Source organism: Paramormyrops kingsleyae, chromosome 19 (assembly GCF_048594095.1).
Source record: "Paramormyrops kingsleyae isolate MSU_618 chromosome 19, PKINGS_0.4, whole genome shotgun sequence".
NCBI lineage: Eukaryota > Metazoa > Chordata > Actinopteri > Osteoglossiformes > Mormyridae > Paramormyrops > Paramormyrops kingsleyae.
Genome location: NC_132815.1, coordinates 6,831,785 through 6,853,139, shown reverse-complemented (window position 1 = coordinate 6,853,139; position 21,355 = coordinate 6,831,785). Strand labels below are relative to the sequence as shown.

General features: G+C 41.6%; 1 protein-coding gene across 3 annotated transcripts in view; it reads right to left on the bottom strand.

Moving 5' to 3' along the window:
• The window catches only part of plg (plasminogen), a 26,153-nt gene extending 4,798 nt beyond the window's left edge, over nucleotides 1-21,355 (bottom strand). The window contains exons 1-23 of one of the 3 annotated variants that reach the window (XM_072702822.1): nucleotides 21,309-21,355; nucleotides 20,610-20,745; nucleotides 20,197-20,303; nucleotides 18,639-18,753; nucleotides 18,335-18,474; nucleotides 18,037-18,181; nucleotides 17,704-17,822; nucleotides 17,355-17,514; nucleotides 16,703-16,827; nucleotides 15,831-16,011; nucleotides 15,576-15,745; nucleotides 7,941-8,076; nucleotides 7,494-7,600; nucleotides 6,082-6,196; nucleotides 5,739-5,878; nucleotides 5,460-5,580; nucleotides 4,710-4,828; nucleotides 3,331-3,493; nucleotides 2,280-2,404; nucleotides 1,640-1,796; nucleotides 1,331-1,536; nucleotides 861-1,009; nucleotides 292-385 (exon numbers count right to left, since the gene is read on the bottom strand). In XM_072702822.1, the coding sequence (XP_072558923.1) occupies nucleotides 292-385; nucleotides 861-1,009; nucleotides 1,331-1,536; nucleotides 1,640-1,796; nucleotides 2,280-2,404; nucleotides 3,331-3,493; nucleotides 4,710-4,828; nucleotides 5,460-5,580; nucleotides 5,739-5,878; nucleotides 6,082-6,196; nucleotides 7,494-7,600; nucleotides 7,941-8,076; nucleotides 15,576-15,745; nucleotides 15,831-16,011; nucleotides 16,703-16,827; nucleotides 17,355-17,514; nucleotides 17,704-17,822; nucleotides 18,037-18,181; nucleotides 18,335-18,474; nucleotides 18,639-18,753; nucleotides 20,197-20,303; nucleotides 20,610-20,713 (2,998 nt within the window). In that variant the 5' untranslated portion in view covers nucleotides 20,714-20,745; nucleotides 21,309-21,355. Of the gene's footprint in view, nucleotides 1-291; nucleotides 386-860; nucleotides 1,010-1,330; nucleotides 1,537-1,639; nucleotides 1,797-2,279; nucleotides 2,405-3,330; nucleotides 3,494-4,709; nucleotides 4,829-5,459; nucleotides 5,581-5,738; nucleotides 5,879-6,081; nucleotides 6,197-7,493; nucleotides 7,601-7,940; nucleotides 8,077-9,312; nucleotides 9,430-15,575; nucleotides 15,746-15,830; nucleotides 16,012-16,702; nucleotides 16,828-17,354; nucleotides 17,515-17,703; nucleotides 17,823-18,036; nucleotides 18,182-18,334; nucleotides 18,475-18,638; nucleotides 18,754-20,196; nucleotides 20,304-20,609; nucleotides 20,746-20,894; nucleotides 21,017-21,308 lie in introns of those variants that run through there. The other 2 variants (XM_023797236.2, XM_023797237.2) reach the window with 2 other exon arrangements.

The following is a 21,355-nucleotide window of genomic DNA, read 5'->3' as shown; positions in this document are numbered from 1 at the left end:
GTCAATCCCTTAGGTGACCCAGGCGGCCGCTGCCAGCCGATTTCACTTTGCCTTGGATGAGGGCATCAGTGATGATGCTTCCCTTGGGCTCCATATTGGCCATGACTGTGCCATTACATTAAATACCCATAGAATAGATAGACCAGGCTAGGTATAATCATACACAAATTATGCCATGTATGTAGATTCAGCCTCACTCCTAGGGCTGTCTGATAACCACTTAAGTAAACTCAGAATCATCTTTTGAAGATGGTTATAGGTTGTTTCTTTAATTTGCGAAGATCATCTTACCACAATCTGGAATGCTGCAGTAATCCCACTTTTTGTTTGGGTCCGTCGTGTAGCACCAAGGTCCATTGACATCACTATCGGGGTTTCTGCATTGCTTATCGAAAAAACGGGACCACCCCATAACCTTGTTACACTCTAATGACGAGGTGGAGAACGTGTTTGCTACAAAGTTGCCAAAGAGTTTCAAGAAATGGAAGACATTTCTTTTTTTAAGGTAGTGTAGGTCTTCAACACTCATGGGAGTTTTACTTACACAAAGGTGTTCTGAGGGCAGAAAAAAAAAAAATGATATAACCAATCATGATTGTAGAGGAGGTGGGTCCAACCTATGCAATGTTTGGTAGTGCCTTCTTTAGTTGCTTGGACCCACCTCCTGTACAATCATGATTGGTTATTTCTCTGAACCAATCATTTTTCATTCTGACCTCAGAATACCTTTTGTGTAAGTGAAACTCCCACGAGCATCTTCTGCATGTTTTAGAGATTTTTTTTTTTCTTGACATGTCCTTGCTTAATTCCAAATAAAAGTGCTAATAGGATAGTTTGAGTAGCCCGGCTCCAAGACTTACATTGGATTCTAGGCCTTTGTCTGGGTGTGACTCTGGGGTGAAGCTTGCGTGCTGATGGGGGGTCATAGAACTCCAGGCTTGGCATGTCACTCCCATTATGGTGGCAGATGCGGGGCCCCTATAACTTTGTCCATTGCCATCCTTACAGCCTGTGAAGGGCACAGTTACCAGGGGTCAGGATGCATTTTTGACTTGGACTGGAACTGCATTGGGAACTGCTAATTAATAATGAAGTTTAAAAAAGGAGGACCAGATACTTATATGTGTGACTTAAGTTGTCATATTAGAAATGCTCCTTGAATGTTGTATGCTTGGTATCCATTATCTGCCTCACTTGTACACCACTAATGTACACTTGTAAGGTGTTAATGTATTTCAATGCATCTATATCAGACACTGTACATACGGACTGCAATTTAAATCTTTTTCTTATCTTTTATTTCTCAATTTGTTCTCTTATTCCAACCTACCTTCCTCAGCCGCCGGCAATCTCTGGTTAGCCTCGGTGGGCTGTGGCATTTGGGGTACATTTGCTCCGAACTCCTGCACGACCACTACGGGCTTCTCTTCACACTTCTGCACCTTGCAGAACTCCCACCTCACAGTGGGGTCGGTGGTGTAACACCAGGGGGCGCGATCCCCATCTGGGTTGCGACAGTAGTTTCTCCTCAGGTCCCTGCACGTGAAAGACGAAGGATGGTTCGCACCTTTTTGTTAGCTTTGTGGCTAGTGGTGATTCCCCCCCCCCCCCCCGCCCCATGCTTTGAGCTGAGCCTTACGCATTCGGGTAGCTCTGCGGGGTCTTTTTGTGGGTATGGGGTTGCATGGAGGTCCAGAACTGGCATTTCTTCCCACTGATGGTCTCAGACGTGACTCCGCGGTAGGAAGTCCCATTGCCCTCGTAACAGTCTGACTCCGGGGCGATGACCGGCTCAACTGACAGGTATAGAAATGGCAATCAGTATTAGACATCTACAACTGTATACCATCAACTCTGATGGTCATGATCAAAAACCACACGGAGCTACAAGAAACTACAGTATGTAGGCGGAGAGAGAACAAAATATCACATTTCTCTTTTTTTCGTGGATGGTGTCCTCTATGACACTGGATTTGAGTCTTAAGGAGTCCCATTTGCTGAAAACCAAAGTCCAACCAGAATTGTGTATTTACCATCTAATGATTGTCAGCCCCTAGAGGCTGTGTTCAACATTGCCATCTTGAACTTTATTCCCCCTAGAGGTCATGTTCAATGTTGCAGTTCTTAACTTATTAATGGATTCTTCTGTATGCTAATCTTTTAATGGGTAGGCCAAGCAGCTTTTGAAAGAATCACTCTGGACAAAGGGGCTATGTCTCGCTTGGGTATGGCTGTAACCAAAGACTGTGCCATTAAACTTAGCCAAAAGTAGGCCTTACTTGGGCTGGGCACATCTCCACAGCTGGGGACCTTGCAGTACTCCCACCGGCTATCCGGGTCTGTGGTGTAGCACCACGGCATTCTCTCGTTGTCAGGGTTTCTGCAGTGGTTCAGTGTAAGGCCCCTAAAAAAAGGAAATGCGTTGCCACTGGTTCCGTCATGAACAGTGCAAGTAACGCTAAAGTTTGTTGGCTAATGATGGATCACAGGTCATGCTCACAACTCACAATCTTTACTACCATAGGTAAGGGGGGCATGCGCTGATTACATGCGACAAACCACCTCAGGGATGAGAATCTTGAGTGCAGCCATGCAGTGGGTGATACCTCAGCACCACACTAGACCAAATTACCAGTGAGTTTTTTCCAGTGGCTGAAGTGCCAATCCTCCCACCAACCCCCACATTTCCCTGTATGTTGAAGGACCTCCACCATAACCAGTCTACAAATTACAAGCAACGCACTTTTATAAAATGCAAAATAATGTCATGCCCGCAATCACAATACAGCTTGATGCAGAATGGAAGCACCCAAAAAAATGACACATCCCATTTTCAAACAACAAAACAAAGAGTCACTGTTCATACAGCTAAATTATACATGCAGCACACATGAATAAAGGACCTGCATGTTGTAGTCTGACAGACTTTCTGGCCTCTGGTTTGTGTGTAGTGATGTGAGGCTCCGGCACTGCATTGACCATTACATCTCGGTGGTTTGTGTGTAGTGATGTGAGGCTCCGGCACCGCATTAACCATTACATCTCGGATGCATCAACGGGTTGGGCCTCAGAAGGTTGTTGATTCAAGCCTTGGCAGAATATTTACTGTTGGGAATATGGGGCCCCCAAAATGCTCCTATAGTGCCAGATAAATAGCCTTGCGCTGCTCTCTGACCCCGAAATTCACTGTCAACTGCTATATGTGTGCATGTCTCAAAGAAGAGCAAGATGGAATATGTGAAAAGAAACAATCCAATGGTCTTGCACAAATGGCAAATAAAGCACCATTTCATTTTTCCAGCACCATTTCATTTTCAGGGTATGCCATACTTGCAGGGGTAGTTCTCCGGGGTCCTGGAATGCTTGTGGGGTGTCTGACTGTCCCACATCTGGCAGGTTTTCCCGGACTCAGTCACAGCGACGTTTCCCCTGTAGGCAGTTCCGTCTCCTGTGGCACAGGTGAGCTCCTCTACTATTTTGGGTGGAGCAGTGCCTAAAGACAAGAGTATAAGGGTGAAACCATCTTACGTCTTCCAGCCTTAAAGCTCCTTACCCTTCTGGTTTCTGTCAGGTGCTCTCCACTGCAGCCACTCCCTTTATGTACTTCACTTTACACCAGAGACGGAGAAATGGCACCTTGGTCTGCTACAGTCGGTGGAATGATTGACGACTATCAGATCACAGATGGATTAGCTCTGCATTCTTACTGGGTTGAACTAGAAAGTAACTGACAGTGCACTGTGACATCACTGATACCACTTTGAGTTTTGAAATCTGGTACTCTGACTCTATTAGGGCTGCGCAATACCAGAGTGCGATTGTATTGCCCATGTGCAATAATCACCAGGGCTTTGGGTGATAAATTTATAATTATAGTAATTAATACTTTATTGATCCCCTTGTGGAAATTCTCTTTATGCCTCCCCATATAGGAGTGCAAGCTGGCTGTGAAGGGCAGCCACCCAGAAGAGCCACCCAGAAGGGAGCTGGGGGAGGGGGTTAAGGGCTTGACTTAAGGACCTACAGCTGTGCTGAGGCTGGGCTTGAACTGGTGACCTTCTGATCACAGACACCGAGGCTTAGCCCACTGGGCCACACGCTGCCCCCTGGCTATTTGGATGTTTACTTATACCAACAATTTGGTAAGCAGATTCATAGTGCAGCTAAATTATTAAGAAGAAGCGTACTGTGACACCCCAATAGTCAGTAGCCTGTATAAATTCAGCATATTCTTACTTAATGTAATGTACTGGGAAAAGTACCATAACACCATTGACGTCCTTTTGCTTTGTTTATCCACAATATCTCCTCTGTTAAGGTGTTGTGGCTGCTGATCTGTCCCTTTCTTCAGTGCTTGTGGCTTCCATGATAGAGCAAAAATTTCCACGTTAGCTTGCTCCGCTAACCGGATTTAATAAACATAAGGATACGCCGAATTAATACTGGTAACTAATTTTTGGGCGTCACAGTATGTATATCATTAATATTTTAGATGTACTACTAATCTGCGCATCAAATTGTGGGCGTAATTAAATATCCATATAGTACCAATAAGCCAGCGTCGGGATAGATGTTTACGCCCGTTACCTAGAGCCCTGGAGATTATTGCGTATGCACACATATCGCGATTATATCACAATGTGATATCGTGCAGCTCTACTCTGAGTCCCTAACCCCCCAGCTCTTCTGAGCAGCCTGCATAGACTAACCGCAGCGAGCGATGGCGCAGTAGTCCCAGCGCTTGGCGGGGCTGGTGGTGAAACACCAGGGGCGGGGCTCTCCATCTGGGTTCCTGCAGTAATTCTCCTCCAAGAACTTCTCCGGTATGCTGGAGGTCATACATAGAGAGGAGTGAGCGTTCTTGGCATCAAAGGATGCTGAGTTTAAGCATTCATTGGATTTTCTTTGGCCTCCTTATGAGGATTAACATGTTAAAGAAAAATCATTTTATGTGCAGAACTGTGCAAAAGTCTTAGGCAGTAAAAACAATGATGGTATAACCTTCAAAGTGTGCTCCTCAAGTCACTCCAGTATTTGCTGCAGTCGTCCAATGGACCGATTTTTGACTTGACCACCAGCACACCTTGTATGGCTGATCAACACCTCATTAACTTTTTAAAACTCATTAAAGTAATTGATTAAATGAGCTGGTGATGAAATTTATTGAAAACATGGAATGGCTGAGGTGCCCCTGTGGAGAGGTTTGGAAGCTAAAGCGGCGTTCATCTAGTTGTCCAACAAGATATCAGTCATTTTTTTCTGGGGGAACAGAAGAAATTCTTGTTTATTTTTGATTGTGTTGCTGTTAATTTGCATATGTTCTAATGCTAAATAGCATTTTTTTAACTGATCAATTTTACACTTGCTACCCAGAAAAATAGGCTTGCGCATTTTTGACTGCCTAAGACGTCTGCACAGTTCTATTGATTGGAGGTCCCATTGCAAGGAGGTGTGATTACACTTCAGGAATGTATCCGTGAGCATTGGGCTTCTGGGAGTCCCAGCGTTGGCAGGTATAGCCATTCTCAGTTGTAGAGGTCTTCCCTCTGTAATCCTCTCCACTGCAGTGCATGCATTCCTCTGCAGGTTTGTCAAAGAAAAAGGTGACTAGGCGCAACTTTCGCTAAAGCCTGTTGACAAGTTCTTGTTCACGGTTTATGCCAACTGCGAATGAACGGTCTGAGGCTTTCTAAGATTCATGCCGATGTTCCTGGTGGGATGCCGTGCAGTGACCCTACCACTGCAGTCCTGAATGTTGCAGTGTTCCCAGCGTTTTTCTGGGTCCGTCGTGTAGCACCAAGGACCATTACTGTCTCCGTCAGGGTTTCTGCAGAAGTTGTACTCCAGGTTGGAGTTTGGGTGTGTTGTCGGTGTAATACTGCAAGGAAGATGGTGATGTAAGAACGGTGTCCAGTCTTATACAGTTATCAAGTGCAACCTGCTTTGTTCATCTCGCTAATGCATATTTTTATTATTACCTATAAATGTTAGTGTTGGAATTCATTATAGGTTTAATCACATTTTCAGTGATACACGTGGTACATTTAATGAAAATTTAAAGAGAAGTTACTCATTTCATACTTGGGCTTTTGTGGGTAATTCGACTCCCATTTCTGGCAAGTTTTTCCAGACAGTGTTTTGGAAATCGTCCCTCTGTAATCTGATCCGATGCCATTTTTGCACTCAGCCATATATTCTGAAAAGAGATTATCAACCATTTCATGAACTGTGTAAAATCTGGGGGATATTTAACCATCATTGACTGCTTCATCAGTATAGGAACATACAGTTCTACTACAGCTGAAATGTAACATTTGAGACTGGTCATTTTTATTTTATAACTACAGAATATTCTGGTTTTACTCTTGTTGATAGTGCTGCACTTTCTGCTCAACTGCTTCTGAAAGACCTCCGAAATCTGTTTTCACAAATAAACATTTGGTCAGTGAGAAACCTTTGCCCCTCTAATCTACAAAAATTACAGAAAAACAATACTGATGTGTCTGTTTGAAGACCTGAAACTTTAAAAGGGTAACAAATCTGTATTTTACATGATGTAATTTATATGACTAATAATTATGTGTGTCGGGTGGGGGGGGGGGGGGGATTATTCAAATTTAAACAGGGACTTCAGTTCCCGATGCTGTTTGATTAGTGTGTTACACTTCTAAGTTGACAGAGGAATTGCAAACTATCCATCAGACATCCCGGAAAGATCAAACATTAACCACCAAAAAATCCAAAGGTATGTTAGCAACATTAACCAGAATTTCCAGACCTAACAAATAATATAAACATGTTAGAGTTCCTCATCACCTTTCTTTATTAATGCCTGTAATTGTTCTTTTGACAATGATTGTCATTACTTGCCTCAAGGTAACTACGTCTCTGTGACGCAAAAATGGCACGCTTCCATTTCTATGCTAATTACTTATGGGCAAATGCTTGGTTGCCTTTCCACAAAAATGGGCATAGGTATACTCCCCATAGGTATACTCCCCATAGGTATACTCCCCATAGGTATACTTCCCGTAGGTATACTCCCCACAGGTATACTCTCCAGAAGCACCGTGGCTCCACACTGGGCATAATTTGAATGCAATTACAATGGAGATTATAATTGTCTTTATGCTGTAATGCTTTTGGGATTCCACCCACCGACAATTAAATCTGATAATGTTCACTGCAGAGAACAGCTTAAATGTCTACCTCAGTAAAATGGCTTCTAATATTTCCTCATTCTCATGCTGATGTAACTGATCTTTTATAAGGAAATACAGATTTATTCTGTTCATTAAGTATGTTTTTGTGTAGCACACAGTAGTAGAGTACATAAATTCATTTAATGTACATTTAGCTTCACGTAAAGATGCACACACAACTTCCCACATTAGTGCAGTATGACAATAAATTATATTATTTGATGATAATGCAAATGCAGTACATATTTGATAAGATATTTTTTGTTCCTGCACAGTCCCCTGTCCACTTACCTCTCCTTTCGTATAACACTATGTTCATTCTGCGCAAAATGAGTTCCATTTTGGAATTTACGGGCAGTGTTATACACTCTTGGTCCTTCTCAATATACATAAATGACCTGAAAGGATAGAAACATTAACACTGATAAAATTGAACTCAATGCGACGTTACTTCTGTCTCTTCCAGTCAATCGTATGCTTTTGTTAGACTTTCTGCAATTTCTCAGTTACTGTGTTTCATGCGATGTTGATCTTCAACTTAAAAACAAAAATAGGCTCCACTACGAGCTATTATCTTTTTTTGAATTTGAAAGCAGTATCTTTCCATTTTATGAGTACTAATGAGAATTAATACACAGAATTGAAATACTATTTTATTTTAATTTATTATTCGGTTGAATATCAGAGATAAAATTAAAGGATATAAATAATAATTTAAAATGAATACCATAAACATACCTACAAGTAAAGTCTGATTCATCACTACACTTCAGTGCACAGTCAAGAGCTGTTTTTACAGAATATTCATTTTTCACCAGTGAAAAAATCCAGGCCCCCTCTGTCTTGATGTATGCCTCTAAAACACTGGCAGACACTGCAATAGTTGGACAGACACAGAATACACATTTACTTGCAGGACACTGAATGGGACGCTGTTATCAGAACCAAGCTGAATAATATACCTGTGACAGATCTATGATAGCATTTAAACGCGGTGAAAGTTTGTCCACCTAAAATTCTGATGAGTTTCTTCCAAATGCATGAACTGATGCTCAGAAACTTATCAGATAAGCATGACATCGTGCAGTTTGTGCTGCTTCTCTGCACAATTACAACCAGAACATTTATACAGTTACGCCTTGAAAACACTGTAATGCATTCCCAGGTTATTCCGTTGGATCATTTCAAATGTTATAACTGCACTATTGTTTTACTTAATCCCCATTTATTAAAATTTAAGATGGATTCTTCCATTTGTATTTGTTGACTGTCAACATCAGGGGTGCCCTAACGGGGTGGGGAGGGGGGGGAGTGGTCTGTGTGGGGGCCCAATATGACATGCTGCTATGGGGCCCAAAATATGTAACAGTGCCCCTTCATCATCATAGTTGGTTTCTTATTGAAAATTCTAATCAAATAACTAAATGCGTGCATTTGGGGAAGGCGGCGGAACATGCACACAGACACACACACACACACACACACACACACACACACACACAAAGACATGTCCCTCGTTAATGGAAAAAGTACAGAAAGAGCCCTCACAATCTACACATATAATATATTATAACATTTAATGGTTATTGTTAATTTTTCAGTTATCTTTTCCTTTCTTTTTTTCAAATTAATAACATACACTGTCAGGGAAAAAAGCGTTACAAGGTAGAAACAACATTAACGTACTCCCATGTTCCTCAGAGTCCATTTCAGTACCTTAAATCAGACTAAAAGGTACTAGTACCTACAGCTAGGGTACAACTGGCAGACCCTTGAGGATACAGCCCTAGTGACAAGTAACGGTTCCCTCAAAGATACAAATTGGTACTTTTTTCTGACAGTGTAATGTGACGTGTTGTTTGCTTCACCTTAAATAAAAAAGTAAGTTTACAAATAATACCTCAATGTCAACCACCAACTGTGCCAGTTGCTACATATTTTTTACATATTCTTTTGAAGATAAAAACTTTTACAATTACAATGTTACAATTAAAATGATATGATCCTGAAACAGTAAAAAAACACTTTGGATTTTAAATAAATCATAAAGCATTCCCCCAATGATGCAATGCCTTACATTTCTTGATGTTTCTTAATGTAACTGGCTTACCTGCAGACAAGAGTGAGCAGAGAAAAACGGCTGTTTTGTATGCTGCCATGTCGAGGCACAGACGAGCAGCGCACGCCGAGGACCTGTCACCCTTCTACCTCTATTGATCACTTCTCGACAGACAAACAGAAAGATATTGCTCATCAGTCAATCATTGTCCTAACAAGGACACAGAGCATAGGTCAGTCCTGGTGTCCCAGTGAACTATGAAAGAGGCATCTATGCGTAATGTATCATATTTCGATTTTCATTCATTTTACTGTTGCTGTCCAAATTTATAATCCCATCATTGAGTTGAAAAATTAATAAATGATTTTCTTTTAAAAAAGCATTTAATTTAGGATGCCTTAATATATTTGGAACTGTTTAATTTTTAACTAAAACCTAACTCTGTCTCATCAAATAAAGCAGTGTTGACAAGATCCACAATATTGCTCAAGAGTTCTTTATATTTCTGAAAGGATGACATTTTACAAATGGTTGTGTATATTATGGATATTAAACTTACCAATAATAATCTTAACAACAATTCAGTAATAATAATAATAATAATATTGACAATAATAGTAATAATATTAAATAAGAATACTATACGTGGATAGTACTTTATGCATGAGAAAAACAAATCGGTTCTTAATTTCCTTAAATATATAATAATAAATCTTAAATATAAATTTAGATTAATTATAAATATATTTAATGAAATATATTTAGCAAATATACATTTTAAATACTTTAAGTAAATTTAAGTACTTATGTAAATTTAGCTTCTAAGTACAGATGTTTGGCAGTTTCCTACAAAGGGACCTACTACGCAGGTAATATGTAGTAAGGTTATATATTGCAAGTCTCCTATGCCTGAGTCAAACCTTTTTATTACATTTTAACTACATTGTATTACAGTTTTAATAACATTTAATAGCATGGTTTAACTGACTTGGCTCCCAGGGATCAGACATTAGCTATATGTAATCTATACCGTGAGGGATCTTATGTAATCTATACCGTGAGGGATCTTATGTAATCTATACCGCGAGGGATCTTATGTAATCTATACCGCGAGGGATCTCATGTAATCTATACCGCGAGGGATCTCATGTAATCTATACCGCGAGGGATCTCATGTAATCTATACCACGAGGGATCTTATGTAATCTATACCACGAGGGATCTTATGTAATCTATACCGTGAGGGATCTTATGTAATCTATACCGCGAGGGATCTTATGTAATCTATACCACGAGGGATCTTATGTAATCTATACCGCGAGGGATCTTATGTAATCTATACCACGAGGGATCTTATGCAATCTATACCACGAGGAATCTTATGTAATCTATACCGCGAGGGATTTTATGTAATCTATACCGTGAGGGATCTTATGTAATCTATACCGCGAGGGATCTTATGCAATCTATACCACGAGGAATCTTATGTAATCTATACCGCGAGGGATTTTATGCAATCTATACCACGAGGAATCTTATGTAATCTATACCGCGAGGGATTTTATGTAATCTATACCGCGAGGTATCTCGTTATCAGGCCATGTGCTACCTCCACTACCTGCTGCTGTTTGCGGCATCTTACAGGCAGAAGAATAAGCGTTTTTTTTTTTGTAAGCGTTTGAGCTGATGAATCGGTTTTCCTATAGTGCTTGTGGGTGTGTGCCTGACTGGCATCTCGTCCAGGGTGTCACCCTCCTCTGTGTCCTTCCTGGGTTTGGTAGAAACCTGTTATATAAATCTGCTCATGTACTGTACATGATGTCATGTGATTGTAATAGCAAGGGGAGTTTGTTTGGCCTATCTTTTCTTAGTCTTGCCTACCTGGCACTAACAAACAGCTTTTTCCGAAGAAAATATCTTGACCTAACAGAAGCTGTGGCATACGTATATACAGCTCTGGAAAAAATTAAGAGAACACTCCATATTTTTTTTTTTTTTTATGCATTTTTAAATCCTGGTTTAATCCTGGTTCTGCTGGCAGAAGGCTACACTGCATGACAGGCTGCTTCCAGGCTCAAAGTGTCTAAGACAGCAGTACACAAGAACAAGGTGAAGCAGGAGACACTGGGAACGACCAAATACCAGCCAGGTGAAGGGTAGAAGCGACTTTCTAATGGCAGAGACAACTGTCAACTTATCCTGCAGTGCCTTGTGACACAAAGTAACACAGAGGATGACATCAAGTACCTTCAGAAGGAATGGAAAACATTAAGTGGTGTGAAGTGCACTGCTAGGACAGTTCATATCAGGCTCCTAAAAGCAGGACTGAAGACCCATAAAGCAAGGAAGATGTATCTCATTAATGAGCAGAGAAGAGCAAGGCTGGAGTTTTCAAATAGAATAAAAATGTATGTTTTACACAGGCAGATACCCATAAATTGAGAAGTGAGTGAAACTGAAAATTTTGCTGTGGTCTCTTAATTTTTTCCAGAGCTGTACAGTATATGTATATGGATCAATGGATATAGTATTGCACTACAATGAAAAAGACAAATGAACATAAAAAGACCAATAAAGGTGTTCCCTCTTTTCTTTTGGAACAAACTTACTTGTATCACAGGAAGTGGCAATTAAATAGATGATTAATAATTTCTGCTCCAAGGTAAAAACTGACACGGAATTTCCAGAACTTTATTAAAAACCAGAACAGTGCATTTGTGTATGGAACACAATGTTTGTGGTGAATCATGCAGGGTTTGTGAGCACAGTCTGCATCATGCTATTCATGCAATCCAAATTTAAATCTAGAAAAGACAAATTGGCACTTGGGGGGGGTGATGTCACGTCCCACTAATGACCAATATCACTGCAGCTTGCTTGGCCTGTTTTTTGACATTTTTCAGGTCCCCACAAAGATCCGTGAATGCATTCAAAAAAGTAAAAATGCCAAAAGTCTCGTATTTTGTTTGTTTACTTATGGTGAAGGTTAGGGCTGGGTAGGGGTTAAGGTTGTCATGTTGGGATTAGAGTTTTCCCCATAGAAATGAATGGAGAGTGCCCACAAACATATGATTACAAACCTGTGTGTGTGTGTGTGTGTGTGTGTGTGTGTGTGTGTGTGTCTGTGTGTGTGAGTGGCTGCTCTCTGATGGACAGGCTTCCCCTTCAGGCACTTTGTCCCTCAGCAGCACAGATCCAGGGTTGGCCTCCCGATCACTGTGACCCTGATATGATACAGATGTTATTGGTATCAGTCATTTTGTGGGTCACATGATTACATTGCACTGTACAGCAGACACTCCTGCCCAGAATAACTACACCGATACAGCAGATGATAATTAGGGATCCAGGCACCAGCACGGCCAGTCCCCCCCCCCGTGTTTCCGCTTGGCGCCTGTGACTATCCCTTTAAGGAGACTTCCTTACCACAGTCTGGAATGTCGCAGTAATCCCACTTTTTGTTTGGGTCCATCGTGTAGCACCAAGGTCCTTTGCTGTCGTTGTCCGGGTTTCTGCATTGCTGATTACGAAAGCGGGGACATTGCTTTTCTTATCGCATCGTGATCTTAAACTGCCAAAGCGAGTCAAGAAATTATGTCTTTCCCATGACAGAGCTACTCTGCAGACCACAGATGTGGTGTTTCTGTTATTTGTAGTGGTGTTTAGTCCTTGAAATCCTGAAGTCCTTGTCTTTAATGTGCATGATACACTTCTTACGTATCGTTCAGGATATTTGAAGTAACACAGCTGCGGGACTTACGTTGGACTCCAGGCCTTTGTCTGGATGAGTCTCTGGGGTGAAAGCGGCATGTTGGTGCGGAGTCACGGCACTCCAGGCTTGGCACGTCACTCCCGAGGAGGTGACCGACGTGGAGCCCCTGTAACTGTGTCCGTTGCCGTCCTTGCAGTCTAAGGCTGAGAGTTACAGTCACTGGTGATGCATTGTGTGGTTCTAGCTGAGGCCTCAGTCATTTTGAAAGCATTTTAAATGTTTTTAAAAACTTAGTGACGATAATTATATTACTGTAAACAAAATAATTTCACACTGATCCATCCACCCCTGGGCATAAATAACAGAGAGGATGGGGGGGGGGTGGCCCTGGGCTGACATAGGTAATGCCCCCCCCTAACTGGGCCATTCTTGCTATTTATGGAGCTGAAATAGAAAGGAGAGGGAATTAAAGAAGATGAAACATTATTAATATGCTAATCAAAGTGTGGGGAGCGGTAAAACATACCTATCAGGGCGGATAGATCAGGCAAATTTAACCCAAGTCGAACCTAAATTTAACCCAAACCAAACCAAAGTTTAACTGTTCCCTCTTTCACTAAGGTTAGTCTTGAAGTTTGCAGTAATTGTTTTCCCTCCACGACTGTATCGAAGACACTGTTAGATGTAATGAACAGGCAACCCTATCCAGAACTTGGCCTCCCGAACTTCTGCATTACTGCTGCTCTGAGGGCACATGTTTAGCTCAGCAGTACTGAGTTCATTCTTTATCAGTATATCATGAGGGACACAGAGAAGCAGTTACGAAATAAATGAAGTTTTTAAATCAAAGTCTGATTTAACCACTAAAATGCAAATACGACAGGGGTGGCCAATGGGGTGACTTCAGTCCACGGTGGCCACGCCCACCCCTTGCCACCCCCCAGATCCAAGTATGGCCGCAGCGGGGCTGGAGCCAATCCCGGAGGCTACGGGTGCAAGGCAAGGAACAACGCAAGATGGGGTGCCAACCCATCACAGGGCTCATGATGTAGGATATATTTTGAAATACATATTGTACCATTTTTATCATTAGCATTGTGTAGCTAGGAATTTTAGCTTGCATTTAGGCTGCAAAGTGTATCCAGAAACATTTGCCTACAAGTGTGCTTTGCTTGTTGTGTGCAGAAACGTTTTTTTATTTTTCCCCTGATGTTACACAGGTTTATATGCCACAATGTGAGCAATGCGAAATCTATAGAAACTTCATTTAATTACTCTTACTGTGGTTATTGAAATATACAGCTCTGGAAAAAAATTAAGAGACCACTCCATATTTTTTTTTTTTTTTTTAAATGCATTTTTAAATCCTGGTTTAATCCTGGCTCTGCTGGCAGAAGGCTACACTGCATGACAGGTTGCTTCCAGGCTCAAAGTGTCTAAGACAGCAGTACACAAGAACAAGGTGAAGCAGGAGATGCTGGGAACGACCAGAAACCAGCCAGGTAGAGAGTGGAAGCGACATTCTAATGCCAGAGATGACCGTCAACTTGTCCGACAGTTTCTCATCAATTGTAAGATGACATCAAGTGACCTTCAAAAGGAATGGGAAACATTAAGTGCAGGTGTGAAGTGCACTGCTAGGACAGTTCATATCAGGCTCACAGAAGCAGGACTGGAGGCCCATAAAGCAGGGAAGAAGCCCTTCATTAGTGAGAAGCAGGGATGAGCCAGCCTGGAGTTTGCAAAAAATATACAGATGCTCCTCTACCTACGAACTTTCAACTTACAAACTTTCAGACATACGAACGAAGAGGACTGTAAGTCCAAATTGTGTTCTTTGGGTTACCATTTCCTGTCTGCAACATCAATTGTTTTTTTCTGCGTGCCAATTCTGGGTAGTACAAACTTCTGGCCGCTACTCCCATCGCGCAGCAGCGTAGTGTGCGTACTCCCAGCATCCTAGTTCTTTGTACTTGCGTATACCCTTAAAATGATGTTGATTAACGACTTACGAACATTTCAAGTTACAAATGGCCGTTCGGAACGTATCTCATTTGTAAGGAGAGGAGCGTCTGCACAGTGTATTATTCGCAGATACAAACCCAGATTCAAACTGAGAAATTATTGAAACAAAAAATTGTGTTGTGGTACCTTAATTTTTTCCAAAGCCGTACTAAATATATTATTGTTTTAGTAGAAAGGCAGCCAGTACCGAGATTTTGCATTGTCTTAGATTTGTCTAATTGCAATTGTGTGACGCTTTCAACCTGGAGCACCGATAGACATTTTGGGCCCCTAACCCAGACCAATCAAATTATGTTCCAAACTTCTTGGGCCCCTGTCACTCAGGGGTCCTTGGAATTCCCCTGACTCCCCACCCCCCTTCCACCCCTGCTTTCAGCTATGTGTGGATTTCACTTGGTGTTTTCCGGTGCACCTCTCCAGGACCCCTGTGGTTGACAGATACCCACACTACTAACTAAAGGTTCTTCTTGTGTCTGTGACGACCCAGCTAAACTGGACAGTGACCCAATGTGTAGGTTGGGTAAATCCCTGACGAACTAACTAACATGCATCATGACAAACCCACAGACGTACCTACCTTCACCCACCTCTGGGTTTGGCTCTCGTGGCTTCAGAGCTGTCTCCTCCACCGGCAGTTCCCGACACTGCTCCACCTTGCAGTACTCCCACCTCACAGAGGGGTCGGTGGTGTAGCACCAGGGGGCGATGTCACCGTCGGGATTCCGGCAGAAGTTTCTCGTCAAGTCTCTGCAGAGGAGTAGGAAATGCTTTTTGGCTTCATCTCACCCCCCACTGTGTTCAGCTCCCGTCATCCCTCCGAAGCGAGGCTTACGCGTTTGGGTAATTCCCCGGTGTCTTCTTGTGAAAGTGAGGGGAAGTAGCACTCCAATCCTGGCACTGCCTTCCGCCAATCGTCTCCGATGTGATGCCGCGATAAGACATCCCGTTGTCCTTGTAGCAGTCTGTCACTGGATGGACGTTGGGTTTGACTGGCCGCAGTACCGGTACATCAGCTGGATGTGAGGCAACGTCGGAAGCAGTCGTTTGGGAGCGCGTCGGTATGTACATCTGAGTATATGATGTCCGGTTCTCAAGTTCAGAGTCATTGTTGGACATTTGCAAGCTAGGTTTTCCATAAGTCTACTTTAAAAGAGTGTCACTAATAGTTAAAAATGTTAGTAAATGCCAGAGAAACAACAACAACAACAAATTTATTTTTGTATAGCGCATTATCACAACATTACATCGTCTCAAAGCGCTTTACAGCATCCCCACCCAAAGCCCCCAGTGAGTAAGCCATAGGCGACAGTGGCAAGGAAAAACTCCAGAGAAGGAAGAAACCTTGGGAGGGACCAGACTCAAAGGGGGAGCCAATCCTCCAGGGGCCGGCAGAGAGAGTCAAGGATAATGTTCAGGCAATAATGTAAAATAGAGGTTTACAAAAAATTTTAAGAACGAGAGCTACTTTTACAAAGAATATTATATTTGATTATATTACATTTCATATTACATTGATTTTTCCAACCAGGGGTTGGGGTCCCCTGTTGGTATGTTTTGTTGATGGGGGGGGGGGGGGGGGGGGGGGGCGTTGATACATTTGGTGTTGATTGACTAGAACTATCTTGCCAATGTACCGGTTGGTGTCCACTGTTCTAAACAGAACTCGCTCATTTTTGTAGTATATGCCCTAAAAGTAGGCCTTACTTGGGCTGGGCACATCTCCGCAGCTGGGGACCTTGCAGTACTCCCACCGGGTATCCGGGTCTGTGGTGTAGCACCACGGCATTCTCTCGTTGTTGGGGTTTCTGCAGTAGTTCAATGTAAGACCCCTAAAAAAGGAAATGTTGACTTCGGATGCTGTCATAAACAGTACAAATAACACCAGCATGTGTGTTAGTGATGAATTTCATCTGGTTTCCTCTTTCTGCTCTTCGGTTATGGCAATAAGCTACCATGTGTAGTTAACCAATGTGCAGCCAGCAAACTGCACTTGTACAACCAGAACAGTAAAGTTACACATACATTCAGTCTGAATGGGCAAATTAAAACAGAGTCTGATATTTACATTTTAAAGAATTTCTTACTGTCACCACATTTATCTTCATAATTAACTCTTTATAAGTCCTGGCTGCTGTAGGAAATGTCTACCTCTTCTGGGTGTACAGTACATGCAATGGGCTTCTTACAATTTAGCTGCCTAACAAATTCTTTAATCCATGCAAAACATGTTTACTCACTTGAAATTTTTGATGCCATAATTATATGCCTGTATAATATTAAAACGGTCACCCTAACAATGTTAAAATTACAATAATAATGGCACTAAAATGGATCAGAGGAGCGTGATGTGCCTTACTTGCAGGGGTAGTACTCTGTTGTGGAATGCTTGTGTGGCATCTGGCTGTCCCACATCTGGCACGTCCTCCCAGACTTTGTGACAGAAACAGTGCCTCTGTAGTCACGTCCGTCTCCCGTGACACACATGCGCTCCTCTACTGTAGTGGGCGGGGCATTGGCTGGAGGGCGGGACCCAGAAGGTGAATCTACCCAGGTCACATCTGCTACTATAAAAATCCTGAAGATTCATTAAGCTCCACATGCTTCCAATTCCTTCTATATGCAACCATACCAATTAATTTTCACTTTGATCTCCATAATCACAACACACTCTAATCCACCCCCCCCCCCGTGCTTCCTGGACTAACCACAGCGAGGGATGGCACAGTAGTCCCAGCGCTTGAAGGGGCTGGTGGTGAAACACCAAGGCTGGATTTCACCATCTGGGTTCCTGCAGTGATTCTCCTCCAGGTGCTTCTCTGGTAGCCTGGGAGTTACACAAAGGGCAACATCCACTGTACATTCAGCTTTTAAGTTGGTCCTTTTTGTGTGAATGCATCCTTGTCATTGCTTTAATGAGAATTGAAAAACTTATTTCAAAACGCAAATATTTCATGCTTGTATTTAGGCCCCGGGTGCTGGAATATTGAAACTGACCCCTCACTAAGAGGTGAGGCAGATTCTCCGGCCGATACACCTACAGTTCAGGGAAGTATCCATGAGAGTGAGGCGTCTGGGAATCCCAGCGCTGGCAGGTATAGCCGTTCTCAGTCGTCGAGGTTCTCCCTTGATAATCATCTCCCCCGCAGTGCATGCATTCCTCTGGGCCAGTCACAACAATGCTAACTGGACACAACAGTCAAAGTCAATAAGCCGCACTGCACAGCTCCCTGTTTTTAAAGACACTCTGCACATTTTATGTCAATTGCGAATGAAAAGTCTGAGGTTTCCTGAGATTCATGCTGCTGTTCCATGTGTGACGCTGTGCAGTGACCCTACCACTGCAGTCCCTGATGTTGCAGTGTTCCCAACGTGTGTCTGGGTCCGTCGTGTAGCACCAAGGACCATTACTGTCTCCATCGGGGTTTCTGCAGAAGTTGTACTCCAGGTTGGATTTTGGGTGTGTTAATGGTGAAATGCTGCAAAAAAGAATATAGTTACGTATGGTGTCCAATCTTATGTTGCTCTTTTATCTGCTTTGCTCATTATGCTAAATGCAAACAGTAGTATCACTATTATTATTATTGACAAAAGCTATTTAAAAAGTATATCATAAATTTATGAAAATGAAACACAGACGTACCCTGTTTTATGCGGGTGATTCAAATCCCATCTCTGGCACGTCTTGCCAGACATTGTTTTGGAAATCAACCCTCTGTAATTTGATCCGAAGCCATTTTTGCACTCAGCCAAATACTCTGAAAAGAGATCATCGACTGTGTGATGAGCTGCGCAGACTTCAAGAGATGTTTAACCATCATTGAGTGCTTCATCCACATGTGAGCACAGGCTTAGACTCACACTGTAACATACACTCAATGGCCAGTGGTTTTAATAGCTGCTAAAAAAAACCACCACAACAGTGGTATTCCATGAATGTGCCTTTATGAATGCATGCTCTTCTTATTTAAAAATAATGGTAATTCATAAGCTAACGCTGTTAGCTGTTAGACCATAAAAGGTGAGACGTCAGCACAAGATTTAGTTTCCATTTTCTTTCACAGTAGTTCTGCTATCAAAACTGTTCATTTACAGAATGAGCTTTACATCCATGTTTACAGCACAAAAATGCAAATTCACCTCACAAAGTCAAATATTAACCAATTTTTACCAAAAAATTGCTGGGGTCTTTTACCACATTGACCACTTTCTGTCACTATCAGGGAATATGTCAAATGAGAGAAAATATAATATATAGGGAACACTTTGCTTGATGGAGCACAAATACGTAGTAATAATAATAATGATTTGAGGTACAAATCATTAACAAACATAGTTGCTACTTTAGATAAAAGATGTGTCACAATTCATTAATGATGAACAAACATGACATCAATATTTCACTTGTATTATTCATTACTTCAATAGATCACAAACGTTTACAGCTAGAGTGACAAATATAGTAACTGCCTGGGATGAAAAATGCACCATGATTCATTAATGAGGAACAAACATGTGATCAGTATTTCACTTGTGTTATTCATTACTTGTTCCTTCAGTAGTTCACAAACGTTTACAGAATTAACAGATATAGTAACAAATATAGTAAGTGCTTGAGATAAAAGATGCATCACAATTCGTTAATGATGAATTAACATGAGGTCAGTATGTAACTAAGATTTATTTTGTAGTTAATTAATACGTATACGTAATAGCATAATACTGCATTATTTGTGCCCATTCAAGGACAGTGTTACCAAAATATTTAATATATAAAAGTCACGGCATCAGAACACACAAAAATTAATAATAAAGGTGAAGTTGCTTTATTCCTTTTATTTCAGTTACCATTTGTGTATGGAAGGGTGTGACAGCAGGTTAGTATAGTAACTCTAAGGTGTCAAACACCATTTGATGGATCCCTTTTAGTTTGGGTGGTTGCACTGCTCCCCTGTTCCCTCCCTTATTTGAATGTCTATAAAGTTTGTTTTTTCCTTAAAATGCATTATGACAGGATTTTGTTGGTTGCCCAAGTCTTCCAGCAAGGCCGGCACATTGTCCCAGGTTGGAACAATCACAGAATGCTAACCATGCTGTACTGGGTCCACAGCACTCTCATCATTATATGCAGAATCTTTCATTTCCATCATAAACATTGTAAGATACCCCTGGCAGTCTCCCACAATCCCTTGCTCCCTCACCTTTCTTTTCGTACATCACTGTGATAAAGTCACGCTGCACCGTTTCCATTTTTGAGTTTGTTGATACTGTTGTACATTTCTCATCCTTCTCAATGTACAAAAAGGACCTGAAAAGGACAGAAATGCCAGCAAAGTTACCTGAGAAGGCAGCGTCCAGGTTATCCTTTTCCAGTCCTTTCCCTCATTGTTATGTAAGTCTATCATACATTTCAGCAGGACGTATTGGCAAAATAATTACAAATAAAATGTGATGTTGGTCTGATAATTTAATGGATTCCTGTCTTCTAGCTAAAATTTGCAGCTACACTATTCTGACTTATTCCAGGTAACTGATAGGTATGACATGAAAAAATCTTATTTTCCTCACATTAGTTACAATTTTGCCCTTCGAAGTCATTGTCAAATTTACATACCTGCAAGTAAAATCGCGTTCCTCATTGCACTTTTGTGCACATTCAAGGGCTGTCTCTGCACGGTACTCTCTTTTCATATCAGAGTAAATCTTACCGCCCTCCATTTTTATGTACTCATCTAAAAAACTGGCAGTCCCTAGAGAGGCACACAGACACAGGAGGTTGTAAACCAGCTACGATCATCGACGGCATTCGGCTCAGGGAAATGGCACAACTGCAAATATTATCGCAAAGAAAGTAATGAATTCCTAAGATTTCATTCTCCTGATTAGGTACAAAACCTACCGTATGTCCACAGAAGGCACAACTGGGCACAAATCCATTACTCTTATTATCTGTTATTTAACTGACTTATTAAAAGCAAAGTAATATTTGTGCAACATTTTCGGGAACCGCTGAAACCTGTTTGTACTATTTTCCACTATGGGTCATTAACCCTTGAACCCGAGGCCAGTAACTCACCAGGAAATACATATTGTGTCCAGAGTTATGTTTCTGCCTGTGCCACAAGCAAATATATTTACAATAAATATATTTATCACTACCCATGACAAAGAAATAATAATTTTAATTAAAATACAGGAATCGTATATTTTTTATAGGCATGTTCGAACAGGTCTTAAAACTGTTGTGGCAGTTAGGAGAATAAAAGGGAACTGAAAATGAAATGGAAAACGTCAAATCAAGAGCAAATCTTACCTGCGCACAGAAGTGAGCAGAAGAGGATGGATGCTCTGCACGCGGCC